This window comes from Canis aureus, chromosome 27 (assembly GCF_053574225.1).
Source record: "Canis aureus isolate CA01 chromosome 27, VMU_Caureus_v.1.0, whole genome shotgun sequence".
Taxonomy (NCBI): Eukaryota; Metazoa; Chordata; class Mammalia; order Carnivora; family Canidae; genus Canis; species Canis aureus.
Window position 1 is genome coordinate 26,306,720 of NC_135637.1, and position 19,124 is coordinate 26,325,843.

At 41.9% G+C, this 19,124-nt stretch overlaps 1 protein-coding gene and 1 pseudogene across 3 annotated transcripts in view; one reads left to right on the forward strand and one right to left on the reverse strand.

Moving 5' to 3' along the window:
* The first annotated feature begins 851 nt into the window (after positions 1-851).
* On the forward strand, positions 852-1,088 carry LOC144299635 (coiled-coil-helix-coiled-coil-helix domain-containing protein 7 pseudogene; annotated as a pseudogene).
* A 7,827-nt stretch (positions 1,089-8,915) lies between these two features.
* Positions 8,916-19,124, reverse strand: part of THOC5 (THO complex subunit 5) — a 35,817-nt gene continuing 25,608 nt past the window's right edge. For all 3 annotated transcript variants that reach the window (XM_077874252.1, XM_077874250.1, XM_077874251.1), the window contains 5 exons: positions 17,966-18,069; positions 17,744-17,831; positions 13,035-13,150; positions 12,171-12,361; positions 8,916-9,117 (listed from right to left, as the gene is read on the reverse strand). In XM_077874252.1, the coding sequence (XP_077730378.1) occupies positions 9,054-9,117; positions 12,171-12,361; positions 13,035-13,150; positions 17,744-17,831; positions 17,966-18,069 (563 nt within the window). In that variant the 3' untranslated portion in view covers positions 8,916-9,053. The remainder of the gene's footprint in view (positions 9,118-12,170; positions 12,362-13,034; positions 13,151-17,743; positions 17,832-17,965; positions 18,070-19,124) is intronic.

Genomic DNA, 19,124 nt, shown 5'->3' on the forward strand with positions numbered 1-19,124 from the left:
TCATTGGGCTGGTAAGGTCACATGCTCTTTGCTAGGTATGCACAGGACACTAATGAGCTAGGCTGTGGTCATTTGCACATGCCTGGAGGTGGGGAAATATATCAGGCCCCTTAAACTGAAATTGAGAGTTTGGGAGGTGTGGTTCCCAAAGGATATGAGAGGTACTGTTATCAGAGAATGGATGCTAGGGCAGTAACAATGATAAATGTCCACAATGAATGGAGCAGAAGATCCAAAAAAGCAATAATACCCAGTGTCAGTGGGCATGCAGAGAAACCTGAATTTTCTGGAACTAATGGTTGGAGTGAAAATGGACAAAACCTTCTTGGAAGGCAATCTAATGAGATATATCAGAAGCTTAAAAGCTGAGATACTGTAACCAAAGTGTGCCACTTCGGTGAATGTATCCTAAATTAATAATCAGGTCTGTACAGAAATATTCAAATACAAAATATATTCACTTAAGTTTTGTTTCTATTTTGGAAAATACCCTGAATATACAATAATAGGAGAATGGCTAAATAAATTAAGTTACATAAGTTAGTATACATTTTGCAACAAAAAAGAAAACTAATTTTAATTTTTAAAATGTATTTATTTGGTAGAAAGAGAGAGGGAAAAATCACAAACAGGGAGAGCAGCAGAGAGAGAAGCAGACTCCCCACTGAGCAGGAGCCCAATGTTGGGCTCCATCCTGGGACTCTGGGATCATGACAGGAGCTGAAGGCAGACGCTTAACTGACTGAGCCACCCAGGTGCCCCAGAAAACTAGTTATTAATGTTAAAAAAATAATTTAGGTATTTGGAGCTGGAAATGGCCTGGGTTCTGGCAAAGCAGCTACCTGAGTAAGAAAACTGTTAGGATGCCCAAGGTAGCATGGAGGCTGAGAGAACATGACGCAAATCCTTGCTTGTTGGAATCTGATGTTTCTACCAGAGGTAGGGATGAAAATAACTATGACAGGGAGAGGTGGTCCACTTACTTCTTAAACTACAAAAGCTGCCAGAAATTCTGGAATTCTATCATGGGTCCAGAGAAGACAGAATGGAGTAAAGTCATCTATGCCTACAGCAGGAGAAAGAGATGAGATTCTTGGGGGTAACGGGAAAGATGACTTACTGACTGCATTAAAATTGTTTATTTAATTTAAAAAATAATTTACATCAATGGGACCTAGCAGACATCTAAAGAAACTCCATGCAAGTGCACATGGAATGTTCTCCAGGACAGACCATATATTAAGCCAAAAACAAGCCTCAGCAAATTTAAAAAGACTGAAATAGGACAAAGTCTGTTCTCTGATCACAATGGAATAACATTAGAAATAACAAAGAAATTTGGAAAATTCACAAATACATGGAGCTTAAACAACACACTTCTAAATAACTAAAATATCAAAGAAGAAACCATGAGGAAAATTAGAAAATACTTTGAGATGAATGCAAATAAAGACACAACATATGGAAACTTATGAGATGCAGCTAATGCAATGCTTAGAGGAAAATTTATAGTAGAAAATGTCTACATTAAAAAAAAAAAGAAAATGTCTACATTTAAAAGGAAAAAAGTTTTTGAATTGATAACCTAATTTTCTACTTTAAGATTAATGATTAATAATAATTAAACTCAAAGCAGGATTAGAGTAGAACTTAATAACAAAAAATAAAAGAAAAATCACTGAAACTAAAAGTTGATTCTTTGAAAGATCCACCAAAGTGACAAAACTTTAGCTGGACTAATGAAGAAAAAAGAGCACACAAATTGCTAAAGTCAGGAATGAAAGAGATGACATAAATACTAAACTTAGAGAAATAAAAAGGATTATAAGGGAATACTGTGAACAACTGCATGCCTAATAATTAGATAATTTAGATTAAATTTAGGCAAATTCCTAAAAAGACACAAACTACTGGAACTGACTCAAGAAAAAAAAAGAAAAAAGAGAATCTGAATAGATCTACCACAAATAGAGATTAAATTAGTAATCTCAAAACTACCCATAAAGAAAAATTCAGGCCTAGATGGCTTCACCAGTGAATTCTACCAAACATTTAGATAAGAATCAACACCAGTTCTTCTCAAATAATAATTTAAAAAAAGATAGAAGGGAACACTTCCTAACTCATTCTCAGAGGCCTGTGTTACCCAAATACCAAAGCCAGACAAAGAACCCCACAACTAAACCACAGAATAATATCCCTATGGATACAGATGCAAAAATCCTCAACAAAATACTAGGCAAAGCCAATCCAACAATGTATTAACAAGATTATACACCATGATCAAGTAAGATTTATCCCGGTTCAACATAAGGAGAGTAATCAATCACTGAATGATTCGTTTTAAAATGGTTAATTTTATGTCGTGTGAAGTTCACCACAATAGACAAAAATTGTGGCAAAATATACAGAAAATTCACCACTGGTGATATTTAGTACCTTCATAATGTTATATAATCATTACCACGATCTAGTTCCAGAAGGATACACCTTACCCATTAAGCAGTCTTTCCCATTCCTTCTACCCCTGCTCCTGATAACCACTACTCTGGTTTCTGTCTCTATGGATTTATGTATTCTGGACATTTCATATAAGTGGAATCATATAATATGTGACCTTTTGTGATTGGCTTCTTTCCAGGAATAGTCTATTCTGAAGATTAAAAAAAAATATTTTATTTTATTTATTATCACAATCTGAGCCAAGGCCAGACATTCAATCACTAAGCCACCAAGGTGCCCCTGTCCTGAAGATTGTAATACCAACCATGAGGGAGATATGGCGAAGGTGTTTTTTTGCTGCTTGGTTTTTGATAAAGCCTGAAGATTCTTTAACAATTATATATAAATGTCAGCTTTATAGAGTGCATTAATGATTATAAAAATAGCTTTCTGCCTTTCTCACTGTCCTAAATCTTTTACTTATTAAATTTAACATTTCACTTTAATCTTCTCCTAACAGTTTCTAAATTTCACGTATTAGTTCATTCAGTAAATATTTATTGATCTCCTTTTGTGCACCAACCTTGTGCAAAGCCCAGGGGATATAGAAGTGAGCAAAACAGAAGTGTGTTTGTGCCTTTTCTGGAGCACGCAGTCTAGTGGGAAAACAAATATTAAAGAGTAAAATACAAATGGTTGCTTTATAAAACTTGTTGTATGTTCTATCCTAGTGGGTATCCATCTGTTTTTGCCTCTCCAGCCTCTATTCTCTCTTTCTGATGAAAAGAGACACCACGTCTCCCCACTCACAGGCCACATAATAGGGTGAATAATGGTCCTCCAAAGATGTCCATGTTCTAATCCCTAGAATCTGTGAATGTTACCATATATGGCATAAAGGACTTTGTAGATGTGATTAAGTTAAGAATTTTAAGATAGGAGATTATTCTGGGTTAGCCAGTTGGGCCCATTGTCATCACGTCTCCTTACTAGAGGGAGCAGGTTTCACAGTTGGAGGAGGAAGTGATGTGACGATAGAAGCAGAGGTTGAAGTGATGCACTTTCAAGATGGAGGAATGAACCACAGGCCAACTGTAGAAGTGGAAAGAGCAAAGAAATATTCTGTTCTTGAGCTTCCAGAAGGAATGAGCCCTACCAAAATCTTGACTTTAGCCCAGTAAAATTAATTTCAGACTTCTGGCCTCCAGAATAGTTAGGAGAATCAATTTGTGTTGTTTTACACCACCAAGTTTGTAGCAAATTGTTACACCACCCACAGAAACCTAATATAGGCCATGGGGTTTGGGTGCCCATTGTACCTAGACCAGATGTATGCATGTCAGGCATGGCCCATCATATACTGTCCTCTGGCCTCTGAGATTAGTTCATTGATTGAGTAATGTAAGTCTATCCAATGAAAGCCAATTCCAATACTGTGGTAGAAGATACTGGTGCAGAGAAGCTGTCAAAGGCTACCCTGAGGATAAACAGCAAAGAAAGCACCTTGGAATTACTACCAGTGTTTAAGTCCTGATGACACCATTTAAACTGCTGAATTGAGCTGTGCCTGCAGTCATCCAGTGAACTTCTTAGTTACCCAAGTCAATAATTCTGTTTTAAAAAAATGATATATATATATATCTGGATGCCTGGGTGGCTCAGTGGTTGAGTGTCTGCCTTTGGCTCAGGGCGTGATCCCAGGGTCCTGGAATAAAGTCCTGCATTGGGTTCCCCGTAGGGAGCCTGCTTCTCCCTCTGCCTGTGTCTTTGCCTCTCTCTGTATCTCTCATAAATAAATAAAATCTTAAAATATATATATATCAAAATACAATTTTTAAGTTTTTGTAAAAGTGAAAATTTGATAATATTTTGATGAAGCTGTGGAGAAACTAGTTCATACATTGCTGGTAGGAACACAAGCTGATACAACCTTCATGGAGGAGAATTTGGAAGTATTTTTCAAAACTATGATTATATATATCCTTTACTCCAATATTTCTACTTTTGAAAACTTGACCTACAGATGTATTGACATACATATGAAATGACCATGTGCAAAAATGGATAACCAAATATCTATTAAAACTAATAAAATAAGGTACCTGGGTGACTCAGTCAGTTAAGTGTCTGCCTTTGGCTCAGGTCATGATCTCAGGGTCCTGGGATAGAGACCCACATTGGGCTCCCTGTTCAGCAAGGAGCCTGCTTCTCCCTCTCCCTCTGCTGCTCCCCCTGCTTGTATTCTCTGTCAAATAAATAAAGAAAATCTTTATTTATTTTTAAAGATTTTATTTGTTTATTCATGAGAGACACACAGAGAGAGGCAGAGACATAAGCAGAAGGAGAAGCAGGCTCCCTCCAAGGAGCCTGATGCAGGACTCGATCCTGGATCCCAGGATCAGGACCTGAGCCGAAGGCAGATGCTCAACTGCTGAGCCATCCAGGCATCCCAAGAAAATCTTTTAAAAAAGTATTAAGAAACTAATAAAATATGGTACATCCATTGAATGGAATACTGTGCTGCTATAAAGAATGAGGAAGCTCTTCATATCTCTGCACTGATATAGAATGATGTCTAAGATCTGAAAAAAATCAAGTATCAAAACAAATGTATGTAGTATAGCTTTTTGCACAAAAATGGAAAAATAATTTGCTTAAAGAATTTGAAAGGATACAAAAGAAAGTAATCAACTTTGTTGTTTAATTGTAAGAGAGATGGGAACTAGGCAGGTGGGGGATAAGGTTGACAGTAGAAGCTTTCACTGTACTTTCACTTCTTATGCTTTCTGGTTTCTGAATCCTGTGAGTGAATTATTCTAAATATCACATTAAGAATTTTGTATACTATGATCTTATTTTAGTAAGAAAACAAATAAATATAGAATACAAACCACTCAGTCCATAAGTGGTTATTCTGTATACAATAGGAAATAAATATTGTACTCATCCTGTAAAATTTGACTCAATGAAATAAGAAAAGAAATAGTATAATTTCAAAGTGTCTTCCAGTTCTCTGCATTGAAAGGGCAGATATCCCATCAGGCATTTTAAACCATTTGTTCATGTTTTAAAATTACCACATATTTTCACTCAAGCTGCTGTATCCCAGCACATGGGTGAGTGATTAGTTTTTAGGTCCTTCCTGTAGGACTTTGCATCTCAACTTGTTAGATTGGGTCCATCTTTAAAATATTTTGGGATGTCCCCATCTATTCACTCATTACACAAATGTACTCTGAGGGTCTTCTACCAGCCCCAGTGGGTAGGGTTGGAGTTTCTCAGTTTAGGTCATCTGTGGAGGTAGTGAGAAAACCAAGTTAGAAGAGGGTGTGTCAAGAGCCCAAGAAGTTGAGGTAACCCTCTTGGTGGGCCTTTGGCTCAGGGCATGATCCTGGAATCCTAGGATTGAGTCCCACATTGGGCTCCCTGCAGGGAGGCTGCTTCTCCCTCTGCCTCTCTCTCTCTCTCTCATGAATAAATAAATAAAATCTTAAAAAAAAAAACCCTCCCCTTTGCTGAGCAGTGATAGGTTTAGGGCACGGTGCTGCAAATTGATACTTAACGACTACAGCCACTCCCAGGTGTGGGAGGATGACAGAGAGGGATTACTCTCAGGGATGTGCCTCAAGGAAGGCCAAGGACAATTCTGGTTGAGGAGGAAGCTTCACAGTCCTATGCCAGGCCTTTCTCTTAATCTGCTGACTGGAAGCACAAATAGCTTTTAAGTAGCTCAAAGGCGCTGGACTGTCCTGGGCTTCTCACAAGTTTGAAAATACTTCTTACAGCCAAAGGATTTTGTTCAGCCAGCTTCCCTCTGAGGATGGAAAATCTCTTCTGGAGGGTGACAGGCTCTGACATTCCCTAAGAAGCAGAGCCTTCCCCAGTGCTCACAAGCTGTCTTTGCAACCTTGTCCCAGCTATCGGAGACAAGCTTTTGTGCTGAGTCAGTTTGGCTGCCTTCCAGCCAAGAACAGTGGAGACTGCAATGCAGGGGCCATTAAAGCAACTATTTTTAGGTCCCATTTCAATCTTATTCAGCACAGGCGGTGAGACGCAGGGCCTGAAGGTGGCCAGACCAAGGGGATGCTGGCAGGGACAGAGTCCAGGCAAGTAGGTCAGGGAAAAGACAAGGAGATTATGCTATGTGGAAAGAAGCACACGGAGGTTTACACTGCTGCCCAACATACCGAAGACAGAAGATGGGGAGTTGCCTGCAGAGAATCAAGCCCTGCATTACATGAGGAGTTACCCAGAAAAATGAGGAAAGGGAAGAAAGTACAGCCATTTCCAAAAAGAGACTAGGGCAACATGCACCTGGGGAGCTCGTTAAAAATATACTTCCTGGGCCTATCTTAGGTCAATGGAGTCCAAATATTAGAGTGAGGCATGGAAATCTTTGTTTCTAATCCCCTCCTAGGATGGGGGATTCACACACATTGAAGTTTAAGGATCGCAGGGCAAGAGAGTATTTACCTCTGAATTCAAAGGAATGATGTAGGCTGAGGAGGAGATGCACAAGTGGTGGCGGTCATTTAAACAGCCACCAAAGGTAACATTCTCCTTTCCTCAAGGGCTCAGGCTTCCATCTGTAAAACGAAGGGCCCTGGTAATGCCAGGAGTCTCCTAGTTCTTTCTCAGGAAATCCTTATTACTGGGATGTTCAGTGATCAGCTGAGAGAACAGGAAGAAACAGCTTTTTTTTTTTTTTTTAAGATTGTATTTATTTATTCATGAGAGAGAGAGAGAGAGAGAGAGAGAGAGGCAAAGACACAGGCAGAGGGAGATGCAGGCTCCATGCAGGGAGCCCGATGTGGGGGGACTCAATCCTGTGACTCCAAGATCACGCCCTGGGCCAAAGGCAGGCACTAAAACACTGAGTCACCCAGGGATCCCTGGAAACAGCTTTCATAGCAGAGGCCCATTATTATCCAAAGATAATAAAAGTCCACTGAGAATGAATACATGCATGATGGGGAATAAGGTTCAAAGTATGTCGTGGGAGAAAAAAAGCCACTTGATTGGGACTGTCACAAAAAATAAACTTTATGTATATTAGAAGTTGCTACAAGAGCAGATTTTCATCTTGTAGTTGTTTATAGATTATATATGCAAGTATGTAATAATTTTCTTTTTAAGTTTTTTGTTTTAGTAATCTCTATACCCAACGTGGGGCTCAAACTCATGACCCTGAGATCAAGAGTTGCATGCTCTTCTGACTGAGCTAGCCAGGTGCCCTCAGTATGTAATTTTTTTTTTTTTTAAGATTTTATTTATTAGACAGAGAGAGAGAGAGGCAGAGACACAGGCAGAGGGAGAAGCAGGCACCATGTAGGGAGCCCGACGCGGGACTCCAGGATCACACCCCAGGCCAAAGGCGGCGCTAAACCGCTAAGCCACCGGGGCTGCCCTGTAATAATAATTTTTTTATTTTTATTTTTTTTTTGCCCTGTAATAATTATTAAGTATTTTTCCAGCTTTATATCTTTTTTATTTTTTTCTTTCTTTTTTAAAAAAATATTTATTTATTCATGATAGACATAAGAGAGAGAGAGAGAGAGAGAGAGGCAGAAACACAGGCAGAGAGAGAAGCAGGCTCCATGCCAGGAGCCCGACATGGAACTCGATCCCAGGACTCAAGGATCGCACCCTGGGCCAAAGGCAGGCGCCAAACCATTGAGCCACCCAGAGATCCCCTATATCTTATTTCTTAAACAAATAATGAACACTGATTTCTTTTTGAAAGGATAGGGAGTAACTTTTCTGACAAACCTGTCTTAAGAACACTTGATGCCATCCTTCACTTTGACTTTTGCATTATTATAAAGGTCGTCATTTTGCAAACATTTTAGAGGGTTTTATCTATTTCCCCAGGACTTCTCTTAATTCTTTGAGAGTCAAACTGTTATTTTTTTCAGGAACTTATCATACATATCCTCACCATGTCTCCTGGTTTCACTGCGCGAGAGCCTCACTGGATGGTAGCTCTACATGTGATTCTCCGACACCATTCTCACTGATGTCACAAAAACCTGCAATATTTACAATTATTCCTTGTATCTGTCTTCTCTTTGCACTGTACTGTCAGATGTTTATAAAATCCAATAATCAGAGAGAATCTGGCCAATGAAGGCACTGACAAAATTAGTGGAGGGAGTGAGGGGATGGGAAAGAAGAGCTTTTGTTTTTTGTGCTAGGCTCACTTGGGCTTTCCCTGCTACTTCCTAACAGCAGGGACTTAGGGTAATAAACACCAAAATAATGAGGCCCTCCCAAAGCAAGAACAAGTAAGATGAGTGGGTTAAGAGGGCAGCATCTTTCTACAGTATCAGAATCTTCTGCATTCTGCTCTTCTTGGCCACCTAGAGAAAGCCTATGCACAAAAGCTCTTTCACACTGTACTGTGGCCCCCAACTGCCCTTCCAGACTGCAAACCCACCTCCCTCCTCCCCAAGGAGCCACAAGACAAAGGCCACTTGGTCAAGTGACACTTTAATAGACTAGAAATAAAAAAAACTGTCTTTGGAGAATATCAAGAGCCCCATGTGGGCCAAAGCAGAAAGTAGAGGCACAGCACTTCAGGTATAAGGAGCAACAACAGGCGAAGTGGGAGGTCAGCGATGGCTGAAGAATCCTTGAGGATGGTTATATTTAAATGGCTTCATCCTGCTGGGACCCCTAGAGAAACAGGAGAAGGGAGATCAGTTAATACCATGCCCTTTGGGCTCACAAAATAAATTACAATTCATCCACATGAGAAAAAACTATGCAGCTGCTGGAGTGGTGGGGGTGAGGGGGAATGACATTGTGAGAAAAGCAGACTATAAAACAATATGTAAGGTGTGATCCTGTTTTGGTGAAAATGTATGCTTGCAAATGCATGAACACAAACCTGGAAAGGCCCTCATTAACAACAGGCACTTCTGGGAACCCTCACATTTTTTTTGTTTTATATATATATGTGTGTGTGTGTATCTATTTATATTTATATTATTTATATTTATATTTATTTATTTGGGAGGGGGAGAGAGAGAAAGCATGTACACAAGCCAGGAGAAGGGGCTGAGGGAGAGGGAGAAGTAGACTCCCCGCTGAGAAGGGAGCCTGATGTGGGGCTTGGTCCCAGGACCCCAGCATCATGACCTGAGCCAAAGGCAGATGCTTAACTGACTGAGCCACCCAGGCATCTCTATTTTATTTCCATAATAAGTAGAATAGAGCAAAAAAAAACTTAAAGTCCTCCTTTGCAGGGAAATTTCCATGTAGGCAGAGGTGAAAAGAATCTGCACTAAGTGCCTGCCAAGAACTATGTGCTTTATACTTACTACCTCTTAGATACTATTTCTACCACTTCATAGATTTTACAGATGAAGAAATTGGCTCGGGGAGGTAAACTGCCTGAGATTTTATGGTCAGAAAGTACAAGGCCTAACTTCAAAACCAGGTCTGACACCAAGCAATTATGGCCAAAACGTCAACCTTATGAAGCTAAGGTGCTTCAGCTATAATCCTGGCCCCCAGGCAGAACTTCACACAGGGGCCTCTTCTACACAACTCCACAGTGAATGATGTCCAGCTAAAGGGCCTCTTTTGTCTGCCTATGACTGACATTCAGTGGTAACTTGAAAAGTGACACCCTAGATCTTGGTCTGAAGGAGGGGTATGTGTATATAATTGGAGAGATGAGGACAAAGAAGGTTTTTTTTTTTTTTTTAATTTTTATTTATTTATGATAGTTACAGAGAGAGAGAGAGGCAGAGACACAGGCAGAGAGAGGGAGAAGCAGGCTCCATGCACCAGGAGCCTGACGTGGGATTCGATCCCGGGTCTCCAGGATCGCGCCCTGGGCCAAAGGCAGGCGCCAAACTGCTGCACCACCCAGGGATCCCAGGACAAAGGTTTTAATTCCAACACCAATGCAACCACTTACTTAAGTGAGGGCTTACTCTGCATGCATTATATTTAGCACTTTATACAAGACATCTGATTTAATTTCATTCTCCCAACAATGCCTGAGGTGGACACTGTTTTACCAATGAGGAATCTGAAGCTCGGGGGCTAAGTGTAGACCCTCATCACACAGGTAAGAGCTGCAATTTGAACCCATGTCTTTCTGGCCCCAAAGCCCTTATTTGTAAACACAATGACACATACTTCCCAACATCTGAAGGGCACAGAATCACCTGGGCAAGTCTAGGCTTGTGGCTAATGAAGAACCCACAGCCTGAAAGCAGCCAGCCATACGCAGAACCAGACCTCCAGTCTCCTGCTTCCAGGCTAGCACTTTGTAGCCCAGCTCCTTGGCCTGATACCAGTGGTCAGCTGGACTCCAGGCCAACAAACTCACATCTCAGCAGTCATGGAGTTAATTGCGCCTGAGTAGCCAAAGGAGCACATCCCAGAATGCTCTGACAGAGGAGCTCAGCCTGGGTGACACACAAAGCACTTCAGGAAATGGATCCTTTGGGATCCGATTAGATAACAAAAAATAAACACTGGCTGTGTGACAGCTTCCATCCTGGAAACGTGTTATAGCAGGCTGGGACGGTGGGAAGAACTGAGTTCTCACATAGACCCACTAGGGAGAGCAAGTCCTAGAAGCTACCAACATCTAGCCACCAGCTCCGCCTCTCAGCAGCCACTTGGGGGCTGGAACTGGTTATTATCAGATAACATGAAGAACCAGGCCAGGTGGAAGTGCCAGATGGAGGTGGGAGAATGCTGGCACAGCTTCCAGAGGCTGGGACTGGCTATCTGAGAAGAAGGTGAGGGGCAGGTAAGGCACCTTTAGACTGACAGGGAAGAGGGGGATGTCCTAATTAAAAACAGATTATAGCCCTTCCCCTCTACCAGACACCATTCCTCCCCAGCTGCTTGCTTAAAAGGGAAGGACATGTCTGAACAGTGTGGACTCTGGAGTTTTGAAACTGATTCCTTAAGAACAAGAACATGAGGGGATGAAAAGGAGAGAAAGGACCTGACCAAAGTGAAAAGAGTAGTAGCTAGAGTGCCATGAGCACAGATACACCAAACATCAAGCTGTCAGGACCTAATGGCATTCTGTGAGCCCGTCTGTGCCAGGAATGATTCTCATAGTTTATATGAATTACCTCTAATAATTCTCTATATCTACCATGAGCCAGACAGTTTATTTCCATGTCAGCCTTCAGCAATAGGTCCAGCGCTAAAGTGACTCTGTCAAGGTCACACAGCTGGTGAGCAACAAAGCAGCAATCTGCACTTATGTCTGTCTAACTTCAGAGTTGGTTCCTTCCATGATGCCGACTACATAAAGCTGCACCCTAGGGAGACTATGGCAGACTGGGCCTGGTGGGGCTCTATGCAGTTTTAAAAGCTTATTTGGACAGTAAAAAGCAAATCCTGTTGTTTTCCAAAAAAAAAAAAAAAAAAAAAAGCACAGGAAGTTCAGCTAAATCCTCTTGGTTCGTGGTCTGGTACTGCTCATTCAGTGGGTGGCCCATCTTCAGGGGTGCTTGTGAAGAACAACTGGACCAGGACAGTAGGAAGTAGGCTGTAGGGAAAGTTTCGGGAAAGAGGGAGCAAGCCCTCCCCCGAAAATCTGGCTAGAATTTTAATTTATCCCGTGAACAGAGACAAGTACGCCTGAGAACAAGCATACCCTCCACACCAGGCTCTGATCTCTCCCCAAGTCCCTGTGAGAGGCAGGGCTGGAGACCACCAGAACCCCAGTGCTCCCACCCTCTTCTCACCTGAAAAGCCGCAGACACATCTTCTCCTGGGGAAATTCCTTGGGCCCCTCCACACTGTCATCGTGGCTCTCAGTCTCCAGGTAGACATCCAGCAGCACACACAGGCGCTGCAGCTGGTTGGTCAAGAGCTGATGGCTGGGCCGGGGTCCGCACAGCTCCTTATAGCACACGTTGACCTCACTCTCCATGGCCTAAGAAGTGGGAAAGCCAGAAATTCAGCACTACCGTCAGACTGGTTGGGTCTGACAGCCCCACAAAAACTGTAGCTGGGCCTCTGCAGGAGCTAGGTCACACCAGATCAAACTGGATGGGTTTGTCCTGAGGCTCCCTGTCCGTAGAATAGGGTCTTCCTGATTCTGACCCCTAACTTTCCCTGCCCAACATTCGCACAGCCAAGAAGATGGAGGTGTGTAGGGAAGGAATCTTAAGAGCTAAATCAGAAGGTGTTAGCATTAAAAACATGAACGATGGCCAGAAGACCACTACAGAATCAAATTAACAGGTATAATGATAATTAAGCCATTAGGATCTCACACACCATTTCATTTCAGCACTTCCATGTGTCTGAGTTTATTCACATTTCCACAGAAGCCCAAGACAACAATCTTTTAAGGCAAGGATTTATATTATCCCTATTTTAAGATGGGGTGACCCCAAGCTAGGTAAGTGGTTAATATGGGTCTAGGCTTTCTCTTCTACTATTATCACACACCCTCCAGCAAATTCTATAAATCCTGGCAGGTCCCTCTGTCCCTGGAATTATGCCAGTGGCCAAGCTCTCAGCTGCAGTAGGTTCTGGCACTGCCCTCCCCCTCCCAAGGGCAGTCCACCCTGCTTCTCCCATCAACCCCAGCAGGGCCTTACCCGAATGTTGTCATCATTGCTATTGGTTTTCTCCCCTTTCCAATTCAGACAGAGCTGGAAAATGGGTGGGATGGAGGAGTAGCCAGGGTTCAGCACCACAGCAGCCTGGAGTTTGGCTGGGAAGGGAGGAATGAGGAAGAATCAGTTGAGACAGAGTTTGCCAGCCAGGGATCAACCCTAATGGACCCCTGAGGCTAGCTCTTTGTCTTTTTTTTTTTTTTAAGATTTTATTTATCTATGCATGAGACACACACACACACACACACACAGAGGCAGAGACACAGGCAGAGGGAGAAGCAGGCTCTAAGCAGGGAGCCCGAAGTGGGACTCGATCCCGGGTCTCCAGGATCAGGCCCTGGACTGAAGGTGGCCTTAAACCGCTGAGCCACCTGGGCTGCCCTAACTCTTTGTCTTATATATATATTTTTTATTTTTTTTTAATTTATTTATGATAGTCACAGAGAGAGAGAGAGAGGCAGAGACATAGGCAGAGGGAGAAGCAGGCTCCATGCACCGGGAGCCCGATGTGGGATTCGATCCCGGGTCTCCAGGATCGCGCCCTGGGCCAAAGGCAGGCGCCAAACCGCTGCGCCACCCAGGGATCCCCTCTTTGTCTTATATTAATTCAAGTACTGCACAACACATTCTGGTACTAACTGACTTTTATTTTTGTTCTAGAATCTCCAAAGTAGAATTGTCAAGTTGCAGAAAGTGAGGTCCTGTTAACTCTGGTTCCTCCAAGGATGATTTGTCTGGACTCCCCGGAGTCTGGTCTACACTGGGTCTGCCCAAGAGTTCTATTTGCTCCTTTGACAGAAGTTTGTTTTAACTGGCATTTCTTTTTTTACCGGTAAGTTAAGGATTTTTTTCACATGAAGAATTACTATCTGTTTTTTCTTTCCAACAATATTATGTATTAGCTGTTACATCATATACATTTTCTATATTCCTTTTCTTATGAATTTTGTTATGTGAAACTTTTTAATAGCCAACATTTATTGAGTACTTACTGTATTCCAAGCACTGTGCTAAATAAACTCTTTACACACATTTTATTTCATCCTAGCAATGATTCTATGAGATGGGTACCGTTATTACCATCCCCATTTTACATATGAAGAAACTGAAGCTCTGATAGAAACTTCCTTAGATCAAACTGTTGCAAAGCAGCAGTGCTGAGTTTAACTGTCTGATATCAAAGCTGTGTTCATACTCATTAAAAAATAGTTATTTTTTGGAATTTATTCACTTGAGAGAGAGAGAGAGAGTGTGTGTGTGTGTGCGCGCATGAGAGAACATGAGCAGTGAGGAGGGTTAGAAGGAGAGGGAGAAGCAGATCCCCCACTGAGCAGGAAGTCTGATGTGGGGCTCGATCCCACGACCCCAGGATCATGACCCAAGCCTAAGGCAGATGCTTAACCATCTGAGTCACCCAGGCACCTCATGTATTTTTCAAGACTTTATTTTTATTTGAGTGAGGGAGAGAGACAGCACAAACAGTGGGGAGGAATAGAGGAAGAGGGAGTAGTAGACTCTTTGCTGAGCCAGGGGCCAACACAGGGTTCGATCCCAGGACCTTGAGATCATGACCTGAGTTGAAGGCAGATCCTTAACCAAATAAGCCACTCAGGTGCCCCTGAAAATAGTTGCATTTTATAGCATATTCATTTTTTCTCTGGTGACAGCCTTTGCCTTTCTCCACAGGATGACATTTACCCTTTCTACCAACGGGTTAAGTATGTCATTCCTTTTTCATTATATAATGGGGGAAGAAGAACTGTTGATACACCACTAATTCAAACAACAGAAGATAAGAGAGTATAAGTTAAGAGAATTCTTTTCTGATAGTTTCAATTACATTTATTAAAAAGTGAGTCCTACCTAAAGGATACAATAGTGATCCAAGGAGGAACCTACACCCCAATGTCCACAACAGCCAAACAATGGAAAGAGCCCAGATCTCCACTGAAAGATGAATGGATAATGATGATGTGGTATATGTACACAATGGGACATTACTCAGCAATCAAAAAAAATGAAACCTTACCATTTGCAACAATGTAGATGAACTAAAGGGTATTATGGTAAGTGAAATAAGTCAATCTGAAAAAGATAATTATCAAATGATTTCACTCATGTGGAATTTAAGAAACAAAACAGAGGATCATAGGGAAAGGGAGGGAAAAATAAAATAAGATGAAATCAGAGAGGGAGACAAACTGTAAGAGAGACTCTTAACTATAAGAAACAAACTGAGGGGATCCCTGGGTGGCACAGCAGTTTGGCGCCTGCCTTTGGCCCAGGGCGCGATCCTGGAGACCCGGGATCGAATCCCACATCGGGCTCCCGGTGCATGGAGCCTGCTTCTCCCTCTGCCTGTGTCTCTGCCTCTCTCTCTCTCTCTCTGTGTGACTATCATGAATAAATAAATAAAATATTAAAAAAACAAACAAACAAACAAACAAACTGAGGGTTGCTGGAGGGAAGGTGGGTGGGGGAATGGGCATTAAGGAGCACACATGAGCACACATGGCAGCCCTGGTGGCTCAGCGGTTTAGCACTGCCTTCAGCCCAGGGTGTGATCCTGGAGACTGGGGATCAAGTCCCACGTCAGGCTCCCTGCATGGAGCCTGCTTCTCCCTCTGCCTGCCTCTCTCTCTCATGAATAAATAAAATCTTAAAAAAAAAAAAAAAAAAAAAAAAAAAAAAAAAGCACAGGCATGAGCCCTGGGTGGGTGTTACATACAACTGATGAATCACTGAACGCTATCTCTGAAACTAATAATATGCTATATGTTAATTAACCGAATTTAAATAAAATAACATTTAAAAATAAAATAAAATATCCCCCCCCCAAAAAATAAATAAAATAAAATAAAATAAAATAAAATAATAAAAAATAAGAAGTCCCTTCTTTGTTGTGGCTTCTGTCCTAACAGTTAGCATATATTTCCGGATTTACCTCTATTCACCAATTTTCTGTTTTTAATCCATCAGTTTTCAAACTGATCTGTTGTAAAGTGACTTAAGGATTGTTTTTTTTTTTTTAGGATTGTTAATATATACATATATATATTTTTTTCTTTTTTTGGAATTGCTGCCCACTTATTCATTTAAATTTCACTCTTGAATTTTCAAATTCTATAATGCATCTTATGAAAACTTTATCACATTTATTCTGATGGGTCTAGAACACTTACTATCTTTACAAGCTTTCATCTGCTCAACTAGGAAGCATAGTGACATCTTCCAGTGACGACTTCCACTTGCAGTTTTATAAATTTCTTGAACTACATATTTTGTGCCCTTTCAAAACAGTACTCTAGGTTATTTAGGGACAAGATAAAAGTATTTTTAGAAAGGAAAAGGATGGGAAGCAAATGTACAAATTCCAAATAGCAGTCACCAATCATAAGGGAGAGAATGAAGTAGAAACCAGGGAACTTCAACTATATCTATAAAGTATTTAATGTCCTTAGAATATTTTTAAAACACACAAAGAAAAAAGAATGGAAGATATTAGGGTAGAGAAACTAACATCAGAGAGTGCAACCTTTCCTTATATTTCTCACACTGTCTTAGAACCACAGACAACTCCTTCAGCTCTGTGGCCAGAGCACTCAGCCTCAGGGTCAGATCCTGTGGGCAGTCCCAGGCTTGCAAGGCAGGAGCCACAAAACAGCTCCACAGGCAGCACCTGGGTGGCTCCACAGGAAGCCTTGGCAAATTAGACACAAAGATAGCTGTGAGGAATCATGAATCATCACTTTTCGATGCAAAGTGAGTACAGGAACACCAGACAGAGAGGAAGGTCCTGCCACTCTGCACTTCATAACCTGAGAGTGACATGTCACCCCTTCTGTGAAGAGGAGGAACAGGTATCTGCTTTTAGAGAACGATAAAGCAAAGGGCTAAGAGCTCAGGTTCAGACGTCAAACTGCATTTGTGACTAAGCCTAAATGTCACCTATAAAATGGGAATACAAAAAAAAACAAAAAAACAAAACAAAACAAAACAAAAATAAAATAAAATGGGAATACAGGTTTCTCCTATTATCCAAAGTAGAGCATTCCTATGAAACCTTTCATAAGCCAAAGGGGCAAAAAGCAAGAGGCATCCCCCACATTCTGAGCATTAATGCCACTTTATTTAATAAAAGCCTACATTAATACAGTAATAACTTCTTTGATAAAAGTGAAAAAAATTTTAAAGATTTTACTTATTCATGAGAGACAGAGAGAGAGAGAGAGAGAGAGAGGCAGAGACACAGGCAGAGGGAGAAGCAGGCTCCATGGAAGGAGCCTAATGCGGGACTGGATCCTGGAGAATCCAGGATCAGGCCCTGAGCCAAAGGCAGATGCTCAACTGCTGAGCCACCCAGGTGTCCCAAAATTCTTTCTTTTGGTTAATGAAAACAGGTATTAATATAGTTTTTTTGGTAAAAGCAAAGTGGAATGCAAACTTTAGGAAAATGGGGGATACCTGCATTACTACTTCCAGCACTGTCATGAGGATTAAATGAGACAAAACATGGATGTGGCTGTGTTACAGATCAAGTCCTCACTGAATGATAGGTCTTACAATCATTACTATTTGCTAAGTCACCCCAGCAGGATTCCAGGATCTTTTGCTTTCTTTGGGCAACCCTCAGGAATGTTTTATTCTTACTAGCTACCCTTGCCTACCACTGTGATGAGAAGAGCAATTACCTGTGCCTCTTTCCACAAGTGCCATGTAGTAGAGATTAGTGTCCTCAGCCAGTCCCGCCTCTACAATGTCCTTGGTGAAATGCAGCTCCTAGAAGTCACCACAGAGGAGAGAACTCCTGTATTGTCTAGTCAAATCACCTGCACTTCTGGTGGAAGGGCAGGAGCTGAAATGTGATGTGGGTCTTTGGGACAGCAAGGGTGACCTGTCACTCCTCCACTTACCATGTAATCCTCATGGGCAATTGTCACCCACTTCACCAGGCGGGAGACCACCTTTGCAGGGAATAGGTACTGGCAATCACTGGTAACTGGTACAATGCCATGTTCTAAAAGAGAGCAAGATACATGGCATTACAAGTAGAAATCAGGTGCTGCACTGGGTAACTGGTATCATCTGGAGGGCTCAGCTGGCCCTACCAGCTGTCCAGGTACAGAAGGCATTCAGTAGATGCTCTGGTCAACAAGTGCCAGGAATGCAGGCACACCAATCTGACCTTCAGCTGGTGCTATGTGCTTGTTGCCAGACCTAGCACCAGCATTCATGGTGCATTACATTTAATGCAAATGATGGCTAGTGAAACAACCACCCCCCCCCCTCAGGTCATCAGAACCAGTGACAGGGCCTCTGCAGCAGTGACTGTTAATTAGATCAAATAGCCGAGAGGGCTGTGTTTTCACAGCTGACCTTGATGGAGGAAATGACTGAAGTGTTCTGTGTCAGTTCCTCTAAGGGAGGAGACCTAAAGAACTGCTCCAGGGCAAATTCCTGCTGGCACTTCAATCTGCAAATATGCCAACACAGTAAACGCTGTCCAGGATGACAATCATACAACCTTGGGATAAAACTCCAGTAATGCTGATGAGGAGCAAGCCCGACAGAGGAGTAATGCTGCCCTGGAGACATCTGGGTCCACGTGTAGTACAAGAATTGCTCCAGAGTGGTACAGTCTCTAGATGGGTCCCAGAAATACAATGCCTTTCCTGACAGTGACTATTTTAGATCAGAAAGATCTAAATTCTCACTATTCCACAAGTGCCTTATGCATGGTAAGCCCTTGACAAGTATTTACTGAATGAATGAAAAGGAACACCCATTTGGCTACCACCTTAGTTAATGGCTCATCACAATCACCTGGGAGCTTATGAAAAACACTAAGGTTCAGCCTCACCATGGAGGATGCTAGCTCAATAGGTCTTAGGGGAGGAATGAGGGGGTGGTTCCCTGAACAGCTATACTCAAATAAGCTAAATGTAAGCTCTACAAAGCATGACCTAGGCTATTAATATCTGTAGAATGTATACCAAAGTCTGACATGCACTAACCTAGAATAAGCTGTTCCTGACCAGTCCACTAACTTGGACCACCCAGAAGGCTTTGGGC